We start from the raw sequence: 27,258 nt of genomic DNA on the forward strand, positions 1-27,258 counted from the left end.
TATTCAAGTGGTACCTGTACTGATTCAATGGGTACTTGTTGGACAGGGGTAAAGTGACTATGCATGGGTAAACGGAGAGTAGCAGCAGTTTAAAAGCGGGGGGTCAATGTAAATAGTCGGGGTGGCCATTTGATTAGCTGTTCAGCAGTTTTATGGCTTGGGGTTAGAAGCTGTTAAGGATCCTTTTGGTTCTGGACTCGGAGCTCCGGTACGGCATGCCTTGCGGTATCAGAGAGGACAGTCTATGACTAGGGTGACTGGAGTCTTTGACAATTCTTTGGGCCTTCCTCTGACACCGCCTGGTACAAAGGTCCTGGATGGCAGGAAGCTTGGTCCCAGTGATGTACTGGGCTGTACGTATTAGCCTCTTTAGTGCCTTACGATCAGATGCCGAACAGTCGCATATCAGGCGGTGATGCAACCAGTCAGGAGGCTCTCGACGGTGCAGCTGTTTATCTCTTCAGTCTCCTGAGGGGGGGAAAGGCGTTGTCGTGTCCTCTTCACGACTTTCTTAGATAGTATTGTGCTGTTAGATAGTATTGTGCCGTTTAGATAGTGTTGTGCTGTTAAACATTTCATTGCACTGCTGGAGCTGGAAACACAAGCATGTCTCTTCAGCTGTTTTAACTCATCTGTTTGTGCAACAAATAATCTTTGATGTGATGAAGGCACATACCAATCCTGATCTCACTGTCGCCTGCAGGCATCATGTGATTTGAGGTTCATTAAGCATGTTTCACTTTTCCATATGAAGTGGGCTTAACATGTTTAGATTGACATACAGGATGGGAGGGATACGCGCTAGCGTGCGTGACACGTTGAGTTTTTTTCACGAATCCCTCGGGCTTGGCTTAGTTTAGCTTGTCCTGGACTGGAGTATCTCAACCCAATTTCATACTGATGTTTTAAAGGTGCAACCTGGGATATTTACAGGTATTTTTGTCTTCTTTCATTATTTAAAAAAAAATGATGAGCCTTATTGGTTAACTGCCAAAATAAAGGAAACACTTGAGTAAAATCGGGGATACAAACTATATTGAAAGCATGTGCTTCCACACAGGTGTGGTTCCGAAGTTAATTAAGCCGTAAACATCCCATCATGCTTAGGGTCATGTATTAAAATCCCCAGCAGCCCATTGTTTTGGCTAGAAGAAGAGATCTCAGTGACTTTGAAAGAGGGGTCTGAAAGGAGCGGAGAGGTTTTAAAGGGTGTGTGATAGTGATGGTTATATCCTTTGACAGAGGGGTCTGAAAGGAGCATAGAGGTTTTAAAGGGTGTGTGATAGTGATGGTTATATCCTTTGACAGAGGGGTCTGAAAGGAGCGGAGGTTTTAAAGGGTGTGTGATAGTGATGGTTATATCCTTTGACAGAGGGGTCTGAAAGGAGCGGAGGTTTTAAAGGGTGTGTGATAGTGATGGTTATATCCTTTGACAGAGGGGCCTGAAAGGAGCAGAGGTTTTAAAGGGTGTGTGATAGTGATGGTTATATCCTTTGACAGAGGGGCCTGAAAGGAGCGGAGGTTTTAAAGGGTGTGTGATAGTGATGGTTATATCCTTTGACAGCGGGGTCTGAAAGGAGCGGAGAGGTTTTAAAGGGTGTGTGATAGTGATGGTTATATCCTTTGACAGAGGGGTCTGAAAGGAGCATAGAGGGTTTAAAGGGTGTGTGATAGTGATGGTTATATCCTTTGACAGAGGGGTCTGAAAGGAGCATAGAGGTTTTAAAGGGTGTGTGATAGTGATGGTTATATCCTTTGACAGAGGGGTCTGAAAGGAGCATAGAGGTTTTAAAGGGTGTGTGATAGTGATGGTTATATCCTTTGACAGAGGGGTCTGAAAGGAGCATAGAGGTTTTAAAGGGTGTGTGATAGTGATGGTTTTAAAGGGTGTGTGATAGTGATGGTTATATCCTTTGACAGAGGGGTCTGAAAGGAGCATAGAGGTTTTAAAGGGTGTGTGATAGTGATGGTTATATCCTTTGACAGAGGGGTCTGAAAGGAGCATAGAGGTTTTAAAGGGTGTGTGATAGTGATGGTTATATCCTTTGACAGAGGGGTCTGAAAGGAGCAGAGGTTTTAAAGGGTGTGTGATAGTGATGGTTATATCCTTTGACAGAGGGGTCTGAAAGGAGCGGAGGTTTTAAAGGGTGTGTGATAGTGATGGTTATATCCTTTGACAGAGGGGTCTGAAAGGAGCGGAGGTTTTAAAGGGTGTGTGATAGTGATGGTTATATCCTTTGACAGAGGGGTCTGAAAGGAGCGGAGGTTTTAAAGGGTGTTTTAAAAGGGTGTGTGATAGTGATGGTTATATCCTTTGACAGAGGGGTCTGAAAGGAGCGGAGGTTTTAAAGGGTGTGATAGTGATGGTTATATCCTTTAGAGGGTTTTAAAGGGTGTGTGATAGTGATGGTTATATCCTTTGACAGAGGGGTCTGAAAGGAGCGGAGAGGTTTTAAAGGGTGTGTGATAGTGATGGTTATATCCTTTGACAGAGGGGTCTGAAAGGAGCATAGAGGGTTTAAAGGGTGTGTGATAGTGATGGTTATATCCTTTGACAGAGGGGTCTGAAAGGAGCATAGAGGTTTTAAAGGGTGTGTGATAGTGATGGTTATATCCTTTGAAAGAGGGGTCTGAAAGGAGCATAGAGGTTTTAAAGGGTGTGTGATAGTGATGGTTATATCCTTTGACAGAGGGGTCTGAAAGGAGCATAGAGGGTTTAAAGGGTGTGTGATAGTGATGGTTATATCCTTTGACAGAGGGGTCTGAAAGGAGCATAGAGGTTTTAAAGGGTGTGTGATAGTGATGGTTATATCCTTTGACAGAGGGGTCTGAAAGGAGCAGAGGTTTTAAAGGGTGTGTGATAGTGATGGTTATATCCTTTGACAGAGGGGTCTGAAAGGAGCATAGAGGTTTTAAAGGGTGTGTGATAGTGATGGTTATATCCTTTGACAGAGGGGTCTGAAAGGAGCAGAGGTTTTAAAGGGTGTGTGATAGTGATGGTTATATCCTTTGACAGAGGGGTCTGAAAGGAGCGGAGGTTTTAAAGGGTGTGTGATAGTGATGGTTATATCCTTTGACAGAGGGGTCTGAAAGGAGCGGAGGTTTTAAAGGGTGTGTGATAGTGATGGTTATATCCTTTGAAAGAGGGGTCTGAAAGGAGCATAGAGGTTTTAAAGGGTGTGTGATAGTGATGGTTATATCCTTTGACAGAGGGGTCTGAAAGGAGCATAGAGGTTTTAAAGGGTGTGTGATAGTGATGGTTATATCCTTTGAAAGAGGGGTCTGAAAGGAGCATAGAGGTTTTAAAGGGTGTGTGATAGTGATGGTTATATCCTTTGACAGAGGGGTCTGAAAGGAGCATAGAGGGTTTAAAGGGTGTGTGATAGTGATGGTTATATCCTTTAACAGAGGGGTCTGAAAGGAGCAGAGGTTTTAAAGGGTGTGTGATAGTGATGGTTATATCCGCGGGACAGTTTTGGGGGTTTTAAGGTCATGAAATATTGTGTGGGTGGTGGGTTGAAGAAAGAATACAATACTTAACACTTATTTTTCTTAACTGCATTGTTGGTAAAGGGCTTGTAGGTGATCATTTCACTGTAAGGTCTACACCGGTTGTATTCGGTGCTTGTCATAAATAAAACTAGATTTGATAAAAAATAATCCATTAATGTATCAATTTGAGGTTTTGTTGTCACTTACGCTTTTGACAATTGACAATGATGTCAAAGCTGAGTTAAATAATAGACAAGCTGTGAAATGGAAAGTTGAAAATAAAGAGAAGGGAGGACCAGAACAGGAAAGTTTCGGTTAAGTGGTAAAAGAGGATGATAGCGGTGCCGGCCGTGTCGGGGGTGCCGGCCGTGTCGGGGGTGCCGGCCGTGAGTCACAAGACAGTGACTTCAAATAGGCCTGTGTTATCTCAAGGGAACTGTAGCTTACTGTTCAGATGGGATGAATGGCAAATGGAATCTGGACACTTGCCTGTAGGTCTTTAACCTAGCTTTTAATATTAACTCCTGCACAATTACTCCAGCATTTTCTTTTCCACACAAAAATAAAACTCTTGACTCGCGAACAGGAGTGGAGAAATATGATTTTATTTATTTCAGCATCTTGAGAACAGGTGACGTATTGTTTTGGGGGGTATTGTGTTTTCTCCCGGTGGTCCCTAGGCGTATTCTTTTGGGGGGTTTTTATTGCGTTTTCTCCCGGTGGTCCCTAGGCGTATTCTTTTGGGGGGTTATTGCGTTTTCTCCCGGTGGTCCCTAGGCGTATTGTTTTGGGGTGGGGGGGTATTGTGTTTTTCCCCGGTGGTCCCTAGGCGTATTGTTTTGGGGTGGGGGGTTATTGTGTTTCTCCCCGGTGGTCCCTAGACGTATTGTTTTGGGGTGGGGGTTTATTGCGTTTTCTCCCTGGTGGTCCCTAGGCGTATTGTTTTGGGGGGTTATTGCGTTTTCTCCCGGTGGTCCCTAGACGTATTGTTTTGGGGTGGGGGAGTTATTGCGTTTTCTCCCGGTGGTCCCTAGACGTATTGTTTTGGGGTGGGGGGGGTTATTGTGTTTTCTCCCGGTGGTCCCTAGGCGTATTGTTTTGGGGGGGTTATTGTGTTTTCTCCCGGTGGTCCCTAGACGTATTGTTTTGGGGGGTTATTGCGTTTTCTCCCCTGTGGTCCCTAGACGTATTGTTTTGGGGTGGGGGTTATTGCGTTTTCTCCCGGTGGTCCCTAGACGTATTGTTTTGGGGGGTTATTGCGTTTTCTCCCGGTGGTCCCTAGACGTATTGTTTTGGGGGGGGTTATTGCGTTTTCTCCCTGTGGTCCCTAGACGTATTGTTTTGGGGTGGGGGGTTATTGCGTTTTCTCCCGGTGGTCCCTAGACGTATTGTTTTGGGGGGACATTGACTGATGTCAAGTAGACGGAAGCATTCATTCTATCAACTGATGACATTATTCTGGTGAACAAGTGTTTATTTAGTCTTCTAGGGCAACAAGTAATGACAGAAGAGAAGCTTCATGTGTCTAATTAGAGACAAAGATGTCTAACAAATAGCTTAGCAAAATGTTGGAAATTATAAGCAGAAACAAATCTAAATTATAAGCAACAAAAAATGATCCTACACCCCCCTGTTAAAGAATCTTTCTGCCATCTCTTGACTAGCTTACAGCGCGTGTTCTATATTAACGGGTGCAGGACTCAGATTTACACTATCACCCAAAGTCAGGTGGTTACGGATGGTTTTAGTCGCGGGTGAACAAACAGCTGACCCGCGCACCCTGTGTCTGTCACCATAACTCAACCCAACTCTTATGGAAGGTTCAGGAGGGGTACCCGAGACAGCGTTTTCCACCACCGTCCACAAAACACCAAATGCTGTTAATTTCTTGTGGAAGAATGGTGTCGGTATCCCTCCAATAGAGCTCCAGACTCTTGTAGGATCTATGCCAAGGTGCGTTGAAGCTGTTCTGGCGCCTCGTGGTGGCCCAACACCCTATTAAGACACGCTATTTACTGCATTTCAAAATACCCAACAGCAGTTACCCGTGTATTTTAAATGTTGTTTCAGCCGTTGGGCTGAAACTCAAATCCCTGATTGTAGCTTTGGTACTTTCATGTCCATCTGATTTTTGTTCAAGGCGTTCCTCTGTTTTAATGTCGCTCTTTGGTTTGCGTCTCGCCTCAATGCTCCGGGTCTTCACCAGCGTTTAACCACACGCTCTGAGGGTGACTCCCAAATGGCCCTCTATTCCCGATGGTAGTACCTGGTGAAAAGTAGTGCACTACATAGGGAATAGGGTGCCATTTGGAACTGGGGATAAGGGAAGGCTCACAAAGGATTCTTTCTTTACCTGTTAGCCAGCAGCGTTTAGACTACAGTATGCTGCTGTATTATAATGTGGTATCTGTCTCCACTGACGTGTTACAGTATGCTGCTGTATTATAATGTGGTATCTGTCTCCTCTGACGTGTTACAGTATGCTGCTGTATTATAATGTGGTATCTGTCTCCTCTGACGTGTCACAGTATGCTGCTGTATTATAATGTGGTATCTGTCTCCTCTGACGTGTTACAGTATGCTGCGGTATTATAATGTGGTATCTGTCTCCTCTGACGTGTTACAGTATGCTGCTGTATTATAATGTGGTATCTGTCTCCTCTGACGTGTTACAGTATGCTGCTGTATTATAATGTGGTATCTGTCTCCTCTGACGTGTTACAGTATGCTGCTGTATTATAATGTGGTATCTGTCTCCTCTGACGTGTTACAGTATGCTGCTGTATTATAATGTGGTATCTGTCTCCTCTGACGTGTTACAGTATGCTGCTGTATTATAATGTGGTATCTGTCTCCTCTGACGTGTCACAGTATGCTGCTGTATTATAATGTGGTATCTGTCTCTGACGTGTTACAGTATGCTGCTGTATTATAATGTGGTATCTGTCTCTGACGTGTTACAGTATGCTGCTGTATTATAATGTGGTATCTGTCTCCTCTGACGTGTTACAGTATGCTGCTGTATTATAATGTGGTATCTGTCTCCTCTGACGTGTTACAGTATGCTGCTGTATTATAATGTGGTATCTGTCTCCTCTGACGTGTTACAGTATGCTGCTGTATTATAATGTGGTATCTGTCTCCACTGACGTGTTACAGTATGCTGCTGTATTATAATGTGGCATCTGTCTCCTCTGACGTGTTACAGTATGCTGCTATATTATAATGTGGTATCTGTCTCTGACGTGTTACAGTATGCTGCTGTATTATAATGTGGTATCTGTCTCTGACGTGTTACAGTATGCTGCGGTATTATAATGTGGTATCTGTCTCCACTGACGTGTTACAGTATGCTGCTGTATTATTATGTGGTGTCTTTCTCCTCTGACGTGTTACAGTATGCTGCTGTATTATAATGTGGTATCTGTCTCCTCTGACGTGTTACAGTATGCTGCTGTATTATAATGTGGCATCTGTCTCCTCTGACGTGTTACAGTATGCTGCTGTATTATAATGTGGTATCTGTCTCCACTGACGTGTTACAGTATGCTGCTGTATTATAATGTGGTATCTGTCTCCTCTGACGTGTTACAGTATGCTGCTGTATTATAATGTGGCATCTGTCTCCTCTGACGTGTTACAGTATGCTGCTGTATTATAATGTGGTATCTGTCTCCACTGACGTGTTACAGTATGCTGCTGTATTATAATGTGGTATCTGTCTCCACTGACGTGTTACAGTATGCTGCTGTATTATAATGTGGTATCTGTCTCCACTGACGTGTTACAGTATGCTGCTGTATTATAATGTGGTATCTGTCTCCTCTGACGTGTTACAGTATGCTGCTGTATTATAATGTGGTATCTGTCTCCACTGACGTGTTACAGTATGCTGCTGTATTATAATGTGGTATCTGTCTCCACTGACGTGTTACAGTATGCTGCTGTATTATAATGTGGCATCTGTCTCCTCTGACGTGTTACAGTATGCTGCTGTATTATAATGTGGTATCTGTCTCCTCTGACGTGTTACCACATTATAATACAGCAGCATACTGTAACACGTCAGAGGAGACAGATACCACACATACAGCAGCATGCTGTCATAATGTAACTGCGTCAGAGGAGACAGATACCACATTATAATACAGCAGCATACTGTATCTGTCTCCTCTGACGTGTTACAGTATGCTGCTGTATTATAATGTGGTATCTGTCTCCTCTGACGTGTTACAGTATGCTGCTGTATTATAATGTGGTATCTGTCTCCTCTGACGTGTTACAGTATGCTGCTGTATTATAATGTGGTATCTGTCTCCACTGACGTGTTACAGTATGCTGCTGTATTATAATGTGGTATCTGTCTCCTCTGACGTGTTACAGTATGCTGCTGTATTATAATGTGGTGTCTGTCTCCTCTGACGTGTTACAGTATGCTGCTGTATTATAATGTGGTATCTGTCTCCACTGACGTGTTACAGTATGCTGCTGTATTATAATGTGGTATCTGTCTCCACTGACGTGTTACAGTATGCTGCTGTATTATAATGTGGTATCTGTCTCCTCTGACGTGTTACAGTATGCTGCTGTATTATAATGTGGTATCTGTCTCCTCTGACGTGTTACAGTATGCTGCTGTATTATAATGTGGTATCTGTCTCCTCTGACGTGTTACAGTATGCTGCTGTATTATAATGTGGTATCTGTCTCCTCTGACGTGTTACAGTATGCTGCTGTATTATAATGTGGGATCTGTCTCCTCTGACGTGTTACAGTATGCTGCTGTATTATAATGTGGTATCTGTCTCCTCTGACGCGTTACAGTATGCTGCTGTATTATAATGTGGTATCTGTCTCCTCTGACGTGTTACAGTATGCTGCTGTATTATAATGTGGTATCTGTCTCCTCTGACATGTTACAGTATGCTGCTGTATTATAATGTGGTATCTGTCTCCTCTGACGTGTTACAGTATGCTGCTGTATTATAATGTGGTATCTGTCTCCTCTGACGTGTTACAGTATGCTGCTGTATTATAATGTGGTATCTGTCTCCACTGACGTGTTACAGTATGCTGCTGTATTATAATGTGGTATCTGTCTCCTCTGACGTGTTACAGTATGCTGCTGTATTATAATGTGGTATCTGTCTCCTCTGACGTGTTACAGTATGCTGCTGTATTATAATGTGGTATCTGTCTCCTCTGACGTGTTACAGTATGCTGCTGTATTATAATGTGGTATCTGTCTCCTTGACATGTTACAGTATGCTGCTGTATTATAATGTGGTATCTGTCTCCTCTGACGTGTTACAGTATGCTGCTGTATTATAATGTGGTATCTGTCTCCACTGACGTGTTACAGTATGCTGCTGTATTATAATGTGGTATCTGTCTCCTCTGACGTGTTACAGTATGCTGCTGTATTATAATGTGGTATCTGTCTCCTCTGACGTGTTACAGTATGCTGCTGTATTATAATGTGGTATCTGTCTCCACTGACGTGTTACAGTATGCTGCTGTATTATAATGTGGTATCTGTCTCTGACGTGTTACAGTATGCTGCTGTATTATAATGTGGTATCTGTCTCCTCTGACGTGTTACAGTATGCTGCTGTATTATAATGTGGTATCTGTCTCCTCTGACGTGTCCACCGGGGATACATGTTTCTAGAAAAGGGGTGTTGACATTGAATGTTCATATTTACCAACAGCAGGACAGACTTCAAACACCAACATATGTCTGTAGCGATGTTATGAAATTGACTGGAGATGAGATGATTACATTCACCCAACCAGCCTGGTCTCTGGTGGGTTGTTTTAAATGAAAAACTTGCCAAGTGAAGAATGTTGATTCAATTTTAGACATGGCTTTCATAAACCTTTTGAGCCTCAGATAAGTCATCATACTAAGGTTCAAACTCCTTCTCATATTTTCAAGTTTATTGGAGACATGTATAAGTGAGTTTTATTAGAAGGGAGGAGAATGTGTATTAGAGGTCTGATCTTATTTAAACGCACACTGACTTGTCCGTCGCTCGCTCGCTTTCTCTCCCTCCTTCCCCCTCTCCTTCCCTCCCTCCTACCCGCCGTCCCTCTCTCCCTCCCTCCTACCCGCCGTCCCTCTCTCCTTCTCTCCCCCACCCACCAAGGCTACCCGTCACTGCGTATTGAGAAGAACGACCTGAGAAGCGTTAGTCTGCTTGAAGCCAAAGCCAAGGTCAAAGACATCTCCATCTCCAGACTGAGAGTCACTCTACGGGACGTCCTGCACGAAGGTAACACACACCTACACACACTGAGTCACTCTACGGGATGTCCTACACGAAGGTAACACAGAGTATTGCACCAGCGACTGTAACAGTTCGCAGAACTCCCCCCAGAATTCCAGAGCTGACTGGCGCTGAAGTCTTTATATAGCCTGAATTGTGATTATTGTGATTAAACTGCATTAAACCATCACAACACAAGTATCCTGACTGACAGCTATAGCATACACAGTAACAGGACACACACTGCGCTGCGACGTGACCCAACTTGTCCGGTAGATCAGTTGTTCTCTTCTGGGGAGTATCTTCTGACCTTCTGCAATTATCTCATGTTGTGAAACCAAAAGAACACGGAACACAATGTCCAACTCCGTTTATGTTATTGTGTTACCTGTTTTTTTTTATATTTTTTTTATTTTACCTTTATTTAACCAGGCAAGTCAGTTAAGAACAAATTCTTATTTTCAAAGATGGCCTGGGAACAGTGGGTTAACTGCCTGTTCAGGGGCAGAACGACAGATTTGTACCTTGTCAGCTCGGGGGTTTGAACTCGCAACCTTCCGGTTACTAGTCCAACGCTCTAACCACTAGGCTACGCTGCCGCCCCGGTTGTGAAACTAAAGATGGTACAGAACACACGGTCCAATGACCAGCTCTCACTTCCAACTGACACTAACTAACCAAGGTGTGGACATCCTGACCAAAACATTCCTTTCAAAACTCTGCACAATAAAACGACATGGTCGTTCGTCTGTGTGTATGTGTGAAACTAGGTGGTCGTTTGTCAGTGTGTAGGTGTGGAACGCCTCGGTCGTTTGTCAGTGTGTAGGTGTGAAACGAGGTGGTCGTTTGTCAGTGTGTAGGTGTGAAACGCCTCGGTCGTTTGTCAGTGTGAAGGTGTGAAACAAGGTGGTCGTTTGTCAGTGTGTAGGTGTGAAACGCCTCGGTCGTTTGTCAGTGTGTAGGTGTGAAATGAGGTGGTCATTCGTCTGTGTGTATGTGTGAAACGGGGTGGTCGTTTGTCTGTGTGTATGTGTGAAACGGGGTGGTCGTTTGTCTGTGTGTATGTGTGAAACGAGGTGGTCGTTTGTCTGTGTGTATGTGTGAAACGAGGTGGTCGTTTGTCTGTGTGTATGTGTGAAACGAGGTGGTCGTTTGTCTGTGTGTATGTGTGAAACGAGGTGGTCGTTCGTCAGTGTGTAGGTGTGAAACGAGGTGGTCGTTTGTCAGTGTGTAGGTGTGAAACGAGGTGGTCGTTTGTCAGTGTGTATGTGTGAAACGAGGTGGTCGTTCGTCAGTGTGTAGGTGTGAAACGAGGTGGTCGTTTGTCTGTGTGTAGTTGTGAAAAGCCTCGGTTGTTTGTCAGTGTGTAGTTGTGAAACGCCTCGGTCGTTCGTCAGTGTGTAGTTGTGAAACGCCTCGGTTGTTCATCAGTGTGTCGTTCATCGCAGTCGTTCGTCACCACCTCAGTCATCGGCTTCATCAATATGTGCATTGACGACATCGTCCCCACAGTGACCGTACGTACATTTCCCAACCAGAAGCCATGGATTACAGGTGTCATCCACATCGAGCTAAAGGCTAGAGCTTCTGCTTTCAAGGAGCGGGACACTAATCCAGATGCCTATTAGAAATCCCGCTATGCCCTCAGGCGAACCATCAAACAGACAAAGCGTCAATACAGGACTAAGACGCTCGTCGGATGTGGCAGAGCTTAACCTCTCTGGGAAATGTGGGACTGTAGCGTCACACCCCGCCAACAGCCAGTGAAAGTGCAGGGCGCCAAATTCAAAACAACAAAAATCTCATAATTAAAATTCCTCAAACATACAAGTATTTTACACAATTTTAAAGATATAATTATCGTTAATCCAGCCACAGTGTCTGATTTCAAAAAGGCTTTACAGTGAAAGCACCACAAACGATTGTTAGGTCAACAAGTCACAGAAAAACACTGACATTTTTCCAGCCACAGAGAGGAGTCACAAAAAACAACAGAAATATAGATTAAATTAATCTCTAACCATTGATCTTCATCAGATGACACTTTGTGTATTGTGTAACATGAAATCATATATGTTTTGTTCGATAAAGTTCATATTTATATCCAAAAATATAATTTTACATTGGCGTTATGTTCAGTAGTTCCAAAACATGCGGTGATTTTGCAGAGACCCACATCAATTTACAGAAATACTCAAAATAAACATTGATAAGAGATACAACTATTATACATGGAACTTGAGATAGACTTCTGCTTAATGCAACCGCTGTGTCAGTTTTTTTTTACTTTACGGAGAAAGCATACCATGCAATAATCTGAGTACGGCGCTCAGAGCCCAAACAAGCCAGAAATATTGTGCAGTCAACAGAAGTCAGAAATAACATTATAAATATTCACTTACCTTTGATGATCTTCATCAGAATGCACTCCCAGGAATCCCAGTTCGACAATACATTTTTGATTTGTTCGATAAAGTTCATAATTTTATGTCCAACACCTCCTTTTGTTAGCGCATCTTGTAAACAAATCCAAACTCACGACGCGTGTGCAAGTCCAGCGGAAAGGTTGGAAGTCCAAAAAGTTCTGTTACACTCCGTAGGAACATGTCAAACAAAGTACAGAATCAATCTTTAGGATGTTTTTATCATAAATATACAATAATGTTCCAACCGGAGAATTCCTTTGTCTGTAGAAAAGCAATGGAACGCGAGGTAACTCTCACGTGAACGAGCGTCACGAGCACCTTATTCATCAAAGCTACTAAATATTGCCCCCCTGTCCCAAAGAAGTTAAACTATTACGGTACGACAAAGGGAAACCCAAACTCGAGCTGCCTAGTGACGTGAGACCACCAGACGAGCTAAATGCCTTTTATGCTCGCTTCGAGGCAAGCAACACTGAAGCATTCACGCGAGCATTAGCTGTTCTGGGTGACTGTGATAACGCTCTCGGTAGCTGATGTGTGCAAGACCTTTAAACGTTCCCCTCATGTTTCAGCATGAAAATGCACGGCCCCATGTCGCAAGGCTCTGTACACAATTCCTAGAAGCTGAAAATGACCCTGCATACTCACCAGACATGTCGCCCATTGATCATGTTTGGGATGCTCTGGATCAACGTGTCTGACAACGTGTTGCAGTTCCCACCAATATCCAGCAACTTCGCACATTTTACAGTTTTTTTTTTATATAGGAGGAGCACTGCCAGAGCCCTGCAAAATTACCTCCAGTGCGCCACAAATGTGCATGCGTCTGCTCAAACGGTCAGAAACAGACTCCATGAGGGTGGTATGAGGGCCCGACGTCCACGTGCAGGACGTTTGGCATTTGCCAGAGAACACCAAGATTGGCAAATTCGCCTCTGGCGCCCTGTGCTCTTCACAGATGAAAGCAGGTTCACACTGAGCACATGTGACAGACGTGACAGAGTCTGGAGACGCCGTGGAGAACGTTCTGCTGCCCGCAACATCCTCCAGCATGACCGGTTTGGCGGTGGGTCAGTCATGGTGTCATGGTGGCATTTCTTTGGGGGGCTCCAGAGCCCTCCATGTGCTCGCCAGAGGTAGCCTGACTGCCATTAGGTACCGAGATGAGATCCTCAGACCCCTTGTGCTGGTGCTGTTGGTCCTGGGTTCCTCCTAATGCAAGACTATGTTAGACCTCAAGTGGCTGGAGTGTGTCAGCAGTTCCTGCAAGAGGAAGGCATTGATGCTATGGACTGGCCCGCCCGTTCCCCAGACCTGAATCCAATTGAGCACATCTGGGACATCAGACTGTCCAGGAGTTGGCAGATGCTTTAGTCCAGGTCTGGGAGGAGATCCCTCAGGAGACTATCCGCCACCTCATCACGAGCATGCCCAGGCGTTGTAGGGAGGTCATACAGGCACGCAGAGGCCACACACTACTGAGCCTCCTTTTGACTAGTTTTAAGGACATTACATCAAAGTTGGATCAGCCTGTAGTGTGGTTTTCCACTTTAATTTTGAGTGTGACTCCAAATCCAGACCTCCATGGGTTGATACATTTCATTTCCATTGATCATTTTTGTGTGATTTTGTTGTCAGCACATTCAACTATGTAAATAAATAAGTTTTTAATAAGAATATTTCATTCATTCAGATCTAGGATGTGTTATTTTAGTGTTCCCTTTATTTTGTTGAGCATAGTGTGTGTGTATGTGTGTGTATATATATATATATATATATATATATATATATATATACACATATATACACACACACACACACACACACACACACACACACACACACACACACACACACACACACACACACACACACACACACACACACACACACACACATAGAGACACAGAGGTGGAAATTGACAATATCCCTTGAATGACTGTCCAAAGCCATTTGTTGGTAAATTTGTCTTAGGTGCAATGCTTGCATACGTAATACCCATCAGGAATATCACTGAGAAAGTGTCTCGTGCGAGTAGGTGGTCCGTTTTCACTACCACGTTGTGGCCTCTAAAACACTGCTCTTGGTGGTTCTACTACAGCGTGTATCATATTCCAGTTCCAAGGTCTGGCCCTGGCCTGGCTCCTGTATAGCTCTGGTCTGGCTCTGCCCTTGTTCCAGTATAGCTCTGGTCTGGCTCTGCCCTTGTTCCACTATAGCTCTGGTCTGGCTCCAGTGTAGCTCTGGTCTGGCCCTGGCCTTGCTCCAGTATAGCTGTGGCCTGGCTCCAGTATAGCTCTGGTCTGGCCTTGCGCCAGTGTAGCTCCAGTATAGCTCTGGTCTGGCCTTGCGCCAGTGTAGCTCCAGTATAGCTCTGGTCTGGCCTTGCTCCAGTCCTGGTCTGGCTCTGGCCTTGCTCCAGTGTAGCCCTGGGCGGGCTCCGGCCTTGCTCCAGTGTAGCCCTGGGCGGGCTCCGGCCTTGCTCCAATGTAGCCCTGGGCGGGCTCCAGTGTAGCCCTGGGCGGGCTCCGGCCTTGCTCCAGTGTAGCCCTGGGCGGGCTCCAGTGTAGCCCTGGGCGGGCTCCGGCCTTGCTCCAGTGTAGCCCTGGGCGGGCTCTGGCCTTGCTCCAGTGTAGCCCTGGGCGGGCTCTGGCCTTGCTCCAGTGTAGCCCTGGGCGGGCTCCGGCCTTGCTCCAGTGTAGCCCTGGGCGGGCTCCGGCCTTGCTCCAGTGTAGCCCTGGGCGGGCTCCGGCCTTGCTCCAGTGTAGCCCTGGGCGGGCTCCGGCATTGCTCCAGTGTAGCCCTGGGCGGGCTCCGGCCTTGCTCCAGTGTAGCCCTGGGCGGGCTCCGGCCTTGCTCCAGTGTAGCTGTGGCCTGGCTCCAGTATAGCTCTGGTCTGGCCTTGCGCCAGTGTAGCTCCAATCCTGGTCTGGCTCTGGCCTTGCTCCAGTGTCGCTCCAGTCCTGGTCTGGCTCTGGCCTTGCTCCAGTGTAGCCCTGGGCGGGCTCTGGACTTGCTCCAGTGTAGCCCTGGGCGGGCTCTGGCCTTGCTCCAGTGTAGCCCTGGGCGGGCTCCGGCCTTGCTCCAGTGTAGCCCTGGGCGGGCTCCGGCCTTGCTCCAGTGTAGCCCTGGGCGGGCTCCGGCCTTGCTCCAGTGTAGCCCTGGGCGGGCTCCGGCCTTGCTCCAGTGTAGCCCTGGGCGGGCTCCGGCCTTGCTCCAGTGTAGCCCTGGGCGGGCTCCGGCCTTGCTCCAGTGTAGCCCTGGGCGGGCTCCGGCCTTGCTCCAGTGTAGCCCTGGGCGGGCTCCGGCCTTGCTCCAGTGTAGCCCTGGGCGGGCTCCGGCCTTGCTCCAGTGTAGCCCTGGGCGGGCTCCGGCCTTGCTCCAGTGTAGCCCCTGGGCGGGCTGCTCCAGTGTAGCCCCTGTGCTCCAGTGGCCTTGCTCCAGTGTAGCCCTGGGCGGGCTCCGGCCTTGCTCCAGTGTAGCCCTGGGCGGGCTCCGGCCTTGCTCCAGTGTAGCCCTGGGCGGGCTCCGGCCTTGCTCCAGTGTAGCCCTGGGCGGGCTCCAGTGTAGCCCTGGGCGGGCTCCAGTGTAGCCCTGGGCGGGCTCCAGTGTAGCCCTGGGCGGGCTCCAGTGTAGCCCTGGGCGGGCTCCAGTGTAGCCCTGGGCGGGCTCCAGTGTAGCCCTGGGCGGGCTCCAGTGTAGCCCTGGGCGGGCTCCAGTGTAGCCCTGGGCGGGCTCCGGCCTTGCTCCAGTGTAGCCCTGGGCGGGCTCCAGTGTAGCCCTGGGCGGGCTCCGGCCTTGCTCCAGTGTAGCCCTGGGCGGGCTCCAGTGTAGCCCTGGGCGGGCTCCGGCCTTGCTCCAGTGTAGCCCTGGGCGGGCTCGGCCTTGCCCAGTGTAGCACTGGGCGGGGCCTTGCTCCGGCCTGGGCGGGCTCCAGTGTAGCCCTGGGCGGGCTCCGGCCTTGCTCCAGTGTAGCCCTGGGCGGGCTCCAGTGCAGCCCTGGGCGGGCTCCGGCCTTGCTCCAGTGTAGCCCTGGGCGGGCCCAGTGTAGCCCTGGGCGGGCTCCGGCCTTGCTCCAGTGTAGCACTGGGCGGGCGGGCTCCGTGTAGCCCTTGCTCCAGTGTAGCCCTGGGCGGGCTCCGGCCTTGCTCCAGTGTAGCCCTGGGCGGGCTCCGGCCTTGCTCCAGTGTAGCCCTGGGCGGGCTCCGGCCTTGCTCCAGTGTAGCCCTGGGCGGGCTCCGGCCTTGCTCCAGTGTAGCCCTGGGCGGGCTCCGGCCTTGCTCCAGTGTAGCCCTGGGCGGGCTCCGGCCTTGCTCCAGTGTAGCCCTGGGCGGGCTCCGGCCTTGCTCCAGTGTAGCCCTGGGCGGGCTCCGGCCTTGCTCCAGTGTAGCCCTGGGCGGGCTCCGGCCTTGCTCCAGTGTAGCCCTGGGCGGGCTCCGGCCTTGCTCCAGTGTAGCCCTGGGCGGGCTCCGGCCTGCTCCAGTGTAGCCCTTGCTCCAGTGTAGCCCTGGGCGGGCTCCGGCCTTGCTCCAGTGTAGCCCTGGGCGGCCTTGCTCCAGTGTAGCCTTGCTCCGGCCTTGCCAGTGTAGCACTGGGCGGGCTCCGGCCTTGCTCCAGTGTAGCACTGGGGCGGGCTCCAGTGTAGCACGGCCTTGCTCCAGTGTAGCACTGGGCGGGCTCCGGCCTTGCTCCAGTGTAGCACTGGGCGGGCTCCGGCCTTGCTCCAGTGTAGCACTGGGCGGGCTCCGGCCTTGCTCCAGTGTAGCACTGGGCGGGCTCCGGCCTTGCTCCAGTGTAGCACTGGGCGGGCTCCGGCCTTGCTCCAGTGTAGCACTGGGCGGGCTCCGGCCTTGCTCCAGTGTAGCCCTGGGCGGGCTCCGGCCTTGCTCCAGTGTAGCTCTGGGCGGGCTCCGGCCTGGCTCTGGTCTTGCTCTGGCCTTGCTCCAGCTCACCTCTGGTCTGGCCCCTAGCTGAGAGGATGTTGACACAACGGCCTGCAGAAATCACACTACTCCTCAGCATAAACTGATCTGATCCTCCCTGGCTCCCATAGCCCAAGGATCTGTGTGTGTTATGTGTTTATAACAACTAGTGCTTATTGATGGATAACATCGCTCACTTCCGTGAATATGGTTTGTTTTACTGACTTTATTATTATTATTTTTCATTGTTTTTATCAGACGGCTGCAGACTACATTGAAAACCCTCAGGCACACTGCATAAACAGTGTTGCTATCATTGATTAACAGTACTTCTGACTGTGCTCGTAGACTCCATGTACACCTCATGATCGGTGCTGTAGTCTTTTATTTTTAGGATCGCTGTTTGCTGATCACTCACGATATCCAATTCCCTCTGTCCCAGAGACCTCACGTTATCAGCGTGCCTGCCTTGTGCAACGAGGACTGGAGTAAGTTGTTTTTTGCCGAAGTGATGTGGTAACTCTTCAGATTTACAGCAGAATATTACCTCAGTCAGCGTTTACCGGAACACCGGGCCTATAGGAAGAGGTCAGGATGTTTGTGAGGGAGGCAGAGAAAAGGAGCCTTGGAGGGGGATCTCTATTCCGTATGGTTTTCAGTGAGCCTGCAGGTCCAAACTCGCCCGACAGCGCCAGGGAGAGAGCGAAGACACAGTTAAACCCTGCTGTTATCTGTCATCGCTGCTCCTGGTGAGACACGGGGCCAAGTTGGCCTCAAGGCCTGGATTCTTCAGTTTACCTTGATGGTTTATGCGCTTAAATGTATTTTTACCTGCCCTCTGCTCGGTTTCTCTATCCCTGAAGCTATCAATGCTTATATTAGGAGAATATGTGCGTTTCCACGCCTTTCTATCTTTTCCATGTGTTGTAGCTGTCAGAATAGCTCTGTCATAACCTTCTGACAAATCAGGGGACTGACTGTCATCAGCATAGCAATGCTAAGCGAGCCTGTGAGGATATGACCAAAGTGACACGTGAGGACCTATTACCAAGCCCTGGGGGACACCAGTAGTGAGTCATTAAAGAATACCTTGTACAGAGCCCTGGTGTATAGCTGTAATGAGAACAGGAGAGGTCCTAGTTCCGAGCCCTGGGGGACACCGGTAGTGAGAACAGGAGAGGTCCCCGTTCCGAGCCCTGGGGGACACCGGCAGTGAGAACAGGAGAGGTCCCCGTTCTGAGCCCTGAGAGACACTGGTAGTGAGAACAGGAGAGGTCCTAGTACCGAGCCCTGGGAGACACCAGTAGTGACCACAGGAGAGGTCCTAGTACGGAGCTCTGGGAGACACCAGTAGTGACCACAGGAGACGTCCTAGTACCGAGCCCTGGGGGACACCGGTAGTGACCACAGGAGAGGTCCTAGTACCGAACCCTGGGGGACACCGGCAGTGAGAACAGAAGAGGTCCTCGTTCCAAACCCTGGGGAAAATACCAGTTTTACATTGCCCTGAGGGACACCAGTAGTGAGAACAGTAGCGAGCCCTAGGGACCACCAGTTTTACAGAGCCCTAAAATGCTCTTTGGGGTTCTGTGTCATTTGAATGTTTTACAATTAGTGATAAAGGAATGAACAAAGACCCACCCTCTGTCCTCCAGTGTGTGAGGTGACAGTTCACTGACAGTCTGCCAATGAGATGCGCCTGCCTGCCTCTGCCTCAATCAAATATGTGCTCTTCTTTCACAGGAACATTTGGCCGCATCTTCCACGGTGTTCTGTTGGACGAAAAGGACCCGGCCAAGGAGAAATGTTGCTTTGTGAAGACAGTGAAAGGTACGCAGTCATTCATTCCCATGTTGACTGTCTGCAACCCATTCGTTCCCGCGTCACTGCTTCAGCTACTGCACTCTAGTGTGACAAACAATGTTTTCCGACCGTAAATTGAAACATTATGCTGTAAAGTTAGTTCAAAAATGTTCCCCCATCTCCCTTTCATGGGTAACTTACCGTGTGTTTAGAAACTAAAGTGCTTGGCAAACAGTAATAAGTCAGGTGCCATGAGTAAACGGAGTGCCACCCCATCTTTTTCTACCAAGTTGCTATGTCTAGTTTATCTCTATACTAAAGCCACGCAGACTCCTGAGAAGCCCTCCGTGGGAGAAATTCCAATGTTAAAGGGGTGACCGAAAGTTAAAGCTGGTGTCAATTGTACCATGCTCAGAAAATGAATGGTACACACAACACGAGAATATAGTTCATCGGGTCTTTTTGGATTTGAAACTTTTCAACAATGTTATTGACATCCTAAAAGTGTCGTAAGACCCCTATCAGTGAGTCCATTAATGTTTATACTGTGTATTGCTGATATCTGCTAATTTCCCACCAGTTTCAATAAACGGATATGGGCTTCTCATTAGGTTTCCTGTGCATATGAAAATAGTTGTTAGTAGGGCTGTTAGCCTACTGATTAGAACCGTAATGTTAAACTAAGATTATGGGTTCGATGGACTCTGACCACATATTTTATTTTTTTACCCTTTTGTTAAGAACAAATTCTTATTTTCAATGACGGCCTAGGAACAGTGGGTTAACTGCCTTGTTCAGGGGCAGAACGACAGGTTTTTACCTTGTCAGCTCGGGGATTTGAACTTGCAACCTTTCGGTTACTGGTCCAACACTCTAACCACTAGGATACCCTGCCGCCCCACATGACCTTATATCTCGTCAGGTGGAAGAGTACCCTTAGTTTACCACCCCCACAGCGTATGGCTCTCCTTCCCACAGACGTTCTCAGGTTCGTGTCTCCCTTCCAGCTGACCTTTGCCCTCTTGCTCCCCTAGCCACTTCCATGTTTATCCAGGGTGGAGTGGGTTCCAGACCATGAACAATGTGCCCACCACCATGCCAACCATACCAGGGTCCTGCTTTGTTCATCATTCCACTTCCTCCCAGCAGGCCCAGAGAGCAGGAAACAAGCCCGCTTCCCAGAAGGCCTCTCTCTCTCTCTCCCAGATTAACCACGGGCCCTCTGTAGACCTGGGTTCAATTAGTTTAAGAAATCACTTCAAATACTTTATCTGGGTTTGCTTGAGTTTGGCCAATTAGAATCAATAGAATAGTCACGTGACTGCAAACCCCACCCATCTGACACTCCAGGCATAACTGGAGGCCAAAAAAAAACGGCCAATATTTTTTTGAAATATTTTAAATAGTAATAGAAGCCAGTTCTGGGCCTCTGCGTGGCTTGGCTTGGCAAGAGTCAATCTAGTGTCTGTGCGTTTCCAACCAGAGAAGATATAACTCTCACAGGAAGCCATGACTGGGGCTGTTCTCAGAAAATGGAATGGTGTGAGGTCAAGAGGGTTGTTAGACTGTTAGATGGCCTTTTAGACCCCCCTATTAGTCAGGAGGAATGTTCATGGCCAAGGAGGGTTAGCATACTGAGTCTGAGTGCTGTTTATGGTTTGCGTTCCACAACTTAAGTTACGTCTCCTTCAAGACTTCAGTAGATCCCTAGATTTCTAGACTAAAGTTGTATATTGTCTTTCTCTTCTCTCATTGTGTAGACCATGCCTCTGAGGTGTATATTGTCTTTCTCTTCTCTCATTGTGTAGACCATGCCTCTGAGGTGTATATCGTCTTTCTCTTCTCTCATTGTGTAGACCATGCCTCTGAGGTGTATATCGTCTTTCTCTTCTCTCATTGTGTAGACCATGCCTCTGAGGTGTATATCGTCTTTCTCTTCTCTCATTGTGTAGACCATGCCTCTGAGGTGTATATTGTCTTTCTCTTCTCTCATTGTGTAGACCATGCCTCTGAGGTGTATATCGTCTTTCTCTTCTCTCATTGTGTAGACCATGCCTCTGAGGTGTATATTGTCTTTCTCTTCTCTCATTGTGTAGACCATGCCTCTGAGGTGTATATCGTCTTTCTCTTCTCTCATTGTGTAGACCATGCCTCTGTCTTTCTCTTCTCTCATTGTGTAGACCATGCCTCTGAGGTGTATATCGTCTTTCTCTTCTCTCATTGTGTAGACCATGCCTCTGAGGTGTATATCGTCTTTCTCTTCTCTCATTGTGTAGACCATGCCTCATGTCTTTCTCTTCTCTCATTGAGGTGTATATTGTCTTTCTCTTCTCTCATTGTGTAGACCATGCCTCTGAGGTGTATATTGTCTTTCTCTTCTCTCATTGTGTAGACCATGCCTCTGAGGTGTATATTGTCTTTCTCTTCTCTCATTGTGTAGACCATGCCTCTGTATAGGTGTAGACCATGCCTCTGAGGTGTATATCGTCTTTCTCTTCTCTCATTGTGTAGACCATGCCTCTGAGGTGTATATCGTCTTTCTCTTCTCTCATTGTGTAGACCATGCCTCTGAGGTGTATATTGTCTTTCTCTTCTCTCATTGTGTAGACCATGCCTCTGAGGTGTATCTCGTCTTTCTCTTCTCTCATTGTGTAGACCATGCCTCTGAGGTGTATATCGTCTTTCTCTTCTCTCATTGTGTAGACCATGCCTCTGAGGTGTATATTGTCTTTCTCTTCTCTCATTGTGTAGACCATGCCTCTGAGGTGTGTCTCGTCTTTCTCTTCTCTCATTGTGTAGACCATGCCTCTGAGGTGTATCTCGTCTTTCTCTTCTCTCATTGTGTAGACCATGCCTCTGAGGTGTATATTGTCTTTCTCTTCTCTCATTGTGTAGACCATGCCTCTGAGGTGTATATCGTCTTTCTCTTCTCTCATTGTGTAGATCATGCCTCTGAGGTGCAGGTGACCATGATGCTGACAGAGAGCTGTAAACTACGAGGACTTCATCACAGGTAATCTGTCAATCAAATCATCACGGGGACATCGCAACCAACTGAACTCGAGATCAGGCAGGGCTCTGTTTTTAATTCTGTGGGTTAGTCAGTAAGTCGAAGGGCTAGCCTCCGGCGTACTTGTTTATTTCCACATGGCATGGCGAGACACGTATGCAACTCGCGCTGAGTCGTCTGCTCCGCAACGACCGTCATCGTTCGTTCTAATTCTATGGTCGTAACAATCAAATTTCCCTCAACTGGAAACTGAGTTGAAACCTGTTGAGTCACCTTTGCACAAGGTTCCCACTACATTTCCCCACACTAAGACACACCATCTGTTAGAACGGTTGCTTTGGATCCTGGATGTCAATAGGAAGAATTGAATTTATTTATAAATTGTACATCCAGACCCCCCAAAAAAAAAATATATATTATTAAAGAACATGTTTCTGTGACGATATATACTATGATATATACTATGATATATACTATGATATATACTATGATATATACTATGATATATATATATATTATGATATATATATATATTATGATATATATATATATTATGATATATATATATATACTATGATATATATATATACTATGATATATATATATACTATGATATATATATATACTATGATATATATATATACTATGATATATATATATATACTATATATATATATATATATACTATGATATATATATATATATACTATGATATATATATATATATATATACTATGATATATATATATATATACTATGATATGATATATATATACTATGATATATATATATATACTATGATATATATATGATATATACTATATATATACTATGATATGATATATACACTATATATACTATGATATATATATTACACCAGTAGTATATATCATAGTATATATATATATATATATATATATATATATATATATTATGATATATATACTATGATATATATATATACTATGATATATATATATATATACTATGATATATATACTATGATATATATACTATGATATATATACTATGATATATATATATACTATGATATATACTACTGGTGTAATATATATCATAGTATATATATATATCATAGTATATATATCATAGTATATATATATATCATAGTATATATATCATAGTATATATATATATATACTATGATATATATATACTATGATATATATATATACTATGATATATATACTATGATATATATACTATGATATATACTACTGGTGTAATAACACAAACTCCCCTGAACTCGGCACTACTTTGGAAACTTGTCGAAAGGGTCTCGGCACCACCTTGCTTAGCTATGGTTCCTCCACACTAAAGATGACTAACCGTTGTCTTACGGTTGTTCCTCATTCTGTGAAAACCCTTAAACTGTCTCTACAGTTCTGTCTGCTGTGCCTCGGGCCCTGTGTTGTTTGCAGTCATGTGACGTAGCAATATTTGATCCTGTATTTTTAAAGCCTTATCCAGACATAAGAATATCACCAAAAATGAACGCAATTGTGTGATGTTGGTGCTGGGAGAGGGGGGGTTGGGGTTGGTGCCTGGGGGGATGTTGCTGGGGCAGTGTGAGGTGAGGTCGGGGGGTGCGCACACTGTGTGGTTAATTCTGTGAATACCATGTCAGTTCGTCACGGGCCCACACCTTCCTCTTCCCCTTCCTGAGGTCAGGCGGTCACAGTTGAGAGACGTCCTCTCCTCGTTTCATCTGCTCTCTGAGATGCATCCTTCCTCTGTCTGGCAGCCTCCACCGTCCTACCGGCCAACACTCAAACTAATCTTCCCAGAATTCCCTCCTGTGTGACACATTGTCACGCAATGGGCTTTACTGGTTTTAACACCTCGCCAATCTTCAACAGAATATATACCCACTCAGTGGAGTTGGTTTTTACCCTGCTGAGACTCAGGTTGAATAATATTTACCCTTGGTTCCTAAGTAGAGATTGAATACTCATTTAATACTCACCGCATTATTAGGTTGTGTGTCTGTCTGTCTGTTGGGAAAGGTAGAAGACACGTTTACCTTCTAACCAAAGGACCATTATTAGGTTTGTGTCGGTCTGTCTGTTGGGAAAGGTAGAAGACACGTTTACCTTCTAACCAAAGGACCATTATTAGGTTGTGTGTCTGTCTGTCTGTTGGGAAAGGTAGAAGACACGTTTACCTTCTAACCAAAGGACCATTATTAGGTTTTGTGTCGGTCTGTCTGTTGGGAAAGGTAGAAGACACGTTTACCTTCTAACCAAAGGACCGATAAAGTATCTATATTGCTAGATATATTACTGGACTTGAGGTACCTCTTGTAAAAATAGATTTTTAATCCCAATGAGACACAACTGGATAATTTGACCCCTTTTTGTGGGGGTGTGTTTTGGTACCGCCGGTCTACCAACTTTTGTCTGTAGTGTCAGAAACATTTTAGGCTACAAGAACCCCCCCCCTGATACCAGTTCATATATGTGGCAAAAATAAGAGGTTAACTACATGTAAATAGTAATAATCCTGATATATTTCTCAATCTCCCTGATATAGGACAGACACTTCAGAACAAATTTCACTTTGATTGTTTAGGGGGACTGTCTGTTCCGTTTAGTGAATCTGCTATTCAATGTGTTTCTATTGGCTAATAGCAGTAAGGACTATCTGTTATTCAATGCGTTTCTATTGGCTAATAGCAGTAAGGACTATCTGTTATTCAATGTGTTTCTATTGGCTAATAGCAGTAAGGACTATCTGTTATTCAATGCATTTCTATTGGCTAATAGCAGTAAGGACTATCTGTTATTCAATGTGTTTCTATTGGCTAATAGCAGTAAGGACTATCTGTTATTCAATGCGTTTCTATTGGCTAATAGCAGTAAGGACTATCTGTTATTCAATGTGTTTCTATTGGCTAATAGCAGTAAGGACTATCTGTTATTCAATGCATTTCTATTGGCTAATAGCAGTAAGGACTATCTGTTATTCAATGTGTTTCTATTGGCTAATAGCAGTAAGGACTATCTGTTATTCAATGTGTTTCTATTGGCTAATAGCAGTAAGGCCAAATTTAGCAGATTTGACCAAATTGAGCAGCAGCAGCTAGGTAGGTAGACAACGGGGCACTGAGCAGCAGCAGCAGCTAGGTAGGTAGACAGCGGGGCACTAAGCAGCAGCAGCTAGGTAGGTAGACAGCGGGGCACTGAGCAGCAGCAGCAGCTAGGTAGGTAGACAGCGGGGCACTAAGCAGCAGCAGCTAGGTAGGTAGACAGCGGGGCACTGAGCAGCAGCAGCAGCTAGGTAGGTAGACAGCGGGGCACTAAGCAGCAGCAGCTAGGTAGGTAGACAGCGGGGCACTGAGCAGCAGCAGCTAGGTAGGTAGACAGCGGGGCACTGAGCAGCAGCAGCTAGGTAGGTAGACAGCGGGGCACTGAGCAGCAGCAGCTAGGTAGGTAGACAGCGGGGCACTGAGCAGCAGCAGGTAGGTAGACAGCGGGGCACTGAGCAGCAGCTAGGTAGACAGCGGGGCACTGAGCAGCAGCAGCTAGGTAGGTAGACAGCGGGGCACTGAGCAGCAGCAGCAGCTAGGTAGACAGCGGGGCACTGAGCAGCAGCAGCAGCTAGGTAGACAGCGGGGCACTGAGCAGCAGCAGCTAGGTAGGTAGACAGCGGGGCACTGAGCAGCAGCAGCTAGGTAGGTAGACAGTGGGGCACTGAGCAGCAGCAGCAGCTAGGTAGGTAGACAGCGGGGCACTGAGCAGCAGCAGCTAGGTAGGTAGACAATGGGGCACTGAGCAGCAGCTAGGTAGGTAGACTGTGGGGCACTGAGCAGCAGCTAGGTAGGTAGACAGTGGGGCACTGAGCAGCAGCTAGGTAGGTAGACAGCGGGGCACTGAGCAGCAGCTAGGTAGGTAGACAATGGGGCACTGAGCAGCAGCTAGGTAGGTACGGGGCACTGAGCAGCAGCAGCAGGTGACAGCGGGGCACTGAGCAGCAGCAGCTAGGTAGGTAGACAATGGGGCACTGAGCAGCAGCAGCAGCTAGGTAGGTAGACAGCGGGGCACTGAGCAGCAGCAGCTAGGTAGGTAGACAATGGGGCACTGAGCAGCAGCAGCTAGGTAGGTAGACAGCGGGGCACTGAGCAGCAGCAGCTAGGTAGGTAGACAGCGGGGCACTGAGCAGCAGCAGCAGCTAGGTAGGTAGACAGCGGGGCACTGAGCAGCAGCAGCTAGGTAGGTAGACAGCGGGGCACTGAGCAGCAGCAGCTAGGTAGGTAGACAGCGGGGCACTGAGCAGCAGCAGCAGCAGCTGAGCAGCAGGTAGGTAAGACAGCGGGGCACTGAGCAGCAGCTAGGTAGGTAGACAGCGGGGCACTGAGCAGCAGCAGCTAGGTAGGTAGACAGCGGGGCACTGAGCAGCAGCAGCAGTAGGTAGACAGCGGGGCACTGAGCAGCAGCTAGGTAGGTAGACAGCGGGGCACTGAGCAGCAGCAGCTAGGTAGGTAGACAGTGGGGCACTGAGCAGCAGCAGCTAGGTAGGTAGACAGCGGGGCACTGAGCAGCAGCAGCTAGGTAGGTAGACAGCGGGGCACTGAGCAGCAGCAGCTAGGTAGGTAGACAGTGGGGCACTGAGCAGCAGCTAGGTAGGTAGACAGTGGGGCACTGAGCAGCAGCTAGGTAGGTAGACAGTGGGGCACTGAGCAGCAGCAGCAGCAGCTAGGTAGGTAGACAGTGGGGCACTGAGCAGCAGCAGCAGCTAGGTAGGTAGACAGCGGGGCACTGAGCAGCAGCAGCTAGGTAGGTAGACAGTGGGGCACTGAGCAGCAGCAGCTAGGTAGGTAGACAGCGGGGCACTGAGCAGCAGCAGCTAGGTAGGTAGATAGCGGGGCACTGAGCAGCAGCAGCTAGGTAGGTAGACAGTGGGGCACTGAGCAGCAGCTAGGTAGGTAGACAGCGGGGCACTGAGCAGCAGCAGCAGCTAGGTAGGTAGACAGCGGGGCACTGAGCAGCAGCAGCAGCTAGGTAGGTAGACAGCGGGGCACTGAGCAGCAGCAGCTAGGTAGGTAGACAGCGGGGCACTGAGCAGCAGCTAGGTAGGTAGACAGCGGGGCACTGAGCAGCAGCTAGGTAGGTAGACAGTGGGGCACTGAGCAGCAGCTAGGTAGGTAGACAGTGGGGCACTGAGCAGCAGCTAGGTAGGTAGACAGCGGGGCACTGAGCAGCAGCAGCTAGGTAGGTAGACAGTGGGGCACTGAGCAGCAGCTAGGTAGGTAGGTAGACAGTAAAAAATGTAAAGAATATAGCACCACAACAAACCTGCCACGAGATGGCCACCCA

At 47.3% G+C, this 27,258-nt stretch overlaps 1 protein-coding gene and 2 long non-coding RNA genes across 21 annotated transcripts in view; all 3 read left to right on the forward strand.

The window, feature by feature from the left end:
* LOC118381460 (tyrosine-protein kinase RYK) overlaps positions 1-27,258 on the forward strand; it is a 257,241-nt gene that overhangs the window by 78,887 nt on the left and 151,096 nt on the right. For all 5 annotated transcript variants that reach the window (XM_052467237.1, XM_052467217.1, XM_052467221.1 and 2 more), the window contains 3 exons: positions 9,642-9,767; positions 18,853-18,939; positions 21,856-21,925. In XM_052467237.1, coding sequence (XP_052323197.1) covers positions 9,642-9,767; positions 18,853-18,939; positions 21,856-21,925 — 283 coding nt within the window. The remainder of the gene's footprint in view (positions 1-9,641; positions 9,768-18,852; positions 18,940-21,855; positions 21,926-27,258) is intronic.
* LOC127908606 (uncharacterized) lies at positions 1,139-3,967 on the forward strand. Of its 5 annotated transcripts, none has more exons than XR_008067700.1 (4): positions 1,139-1,199; positions 1,458-1,521; positions 2,074-2,265; positions 2,450-3,967. It is a non-coding gene; the product is annotated as an uncharacterized LOC127908606 (long non-coding RNA). The 5 variants fall into 5 exon arrangements; XR_008067703.1 differs by having other exon boundaries at positions 2,648-3,967; XR_008067702.1 differs by having other exon boundaries at positions 2,138-2,265.
* LOC127908603 (uncharacterized) lies at positions 20,532-21,840 on the forward strand. 11 transcript variants are annotated; one of them, XR_008067691.1, is made up of 6 exons: positions 20,532-20,878; positions 20,927-21,022; positions 21,107-21,182; positions 21,370-21,485; positions 21,582-21,629; positions 21,678-21,709. It is a non-coding gene; the product is annotated as an uncharacterized LOC127908603 (long non-coding RNA). The 11 variants fall into 11 exon arrangements; XR_008067698.1 differs by having other exon boundaries at positions 20,927-20,974; XR_008067688.1 differs by having other exon boundaries at positions 20,532-21,022.

This window comes from Oncorhynchus keta, chromosome 1, assembly GCF_023373465.1.
Source record: "Oncorhynchus keta strain PuntledgeMale-10-30-2019 chromosome 1, Oket_V2, whole genome shotgun sequence".
NCBI classification, from domain to species: Eukaryota; Metazoa; Chordata; class Actinopteri; order Salmoniformes; family Salmonidae; genus Oncorhynchus; species Oncorhynchus keta.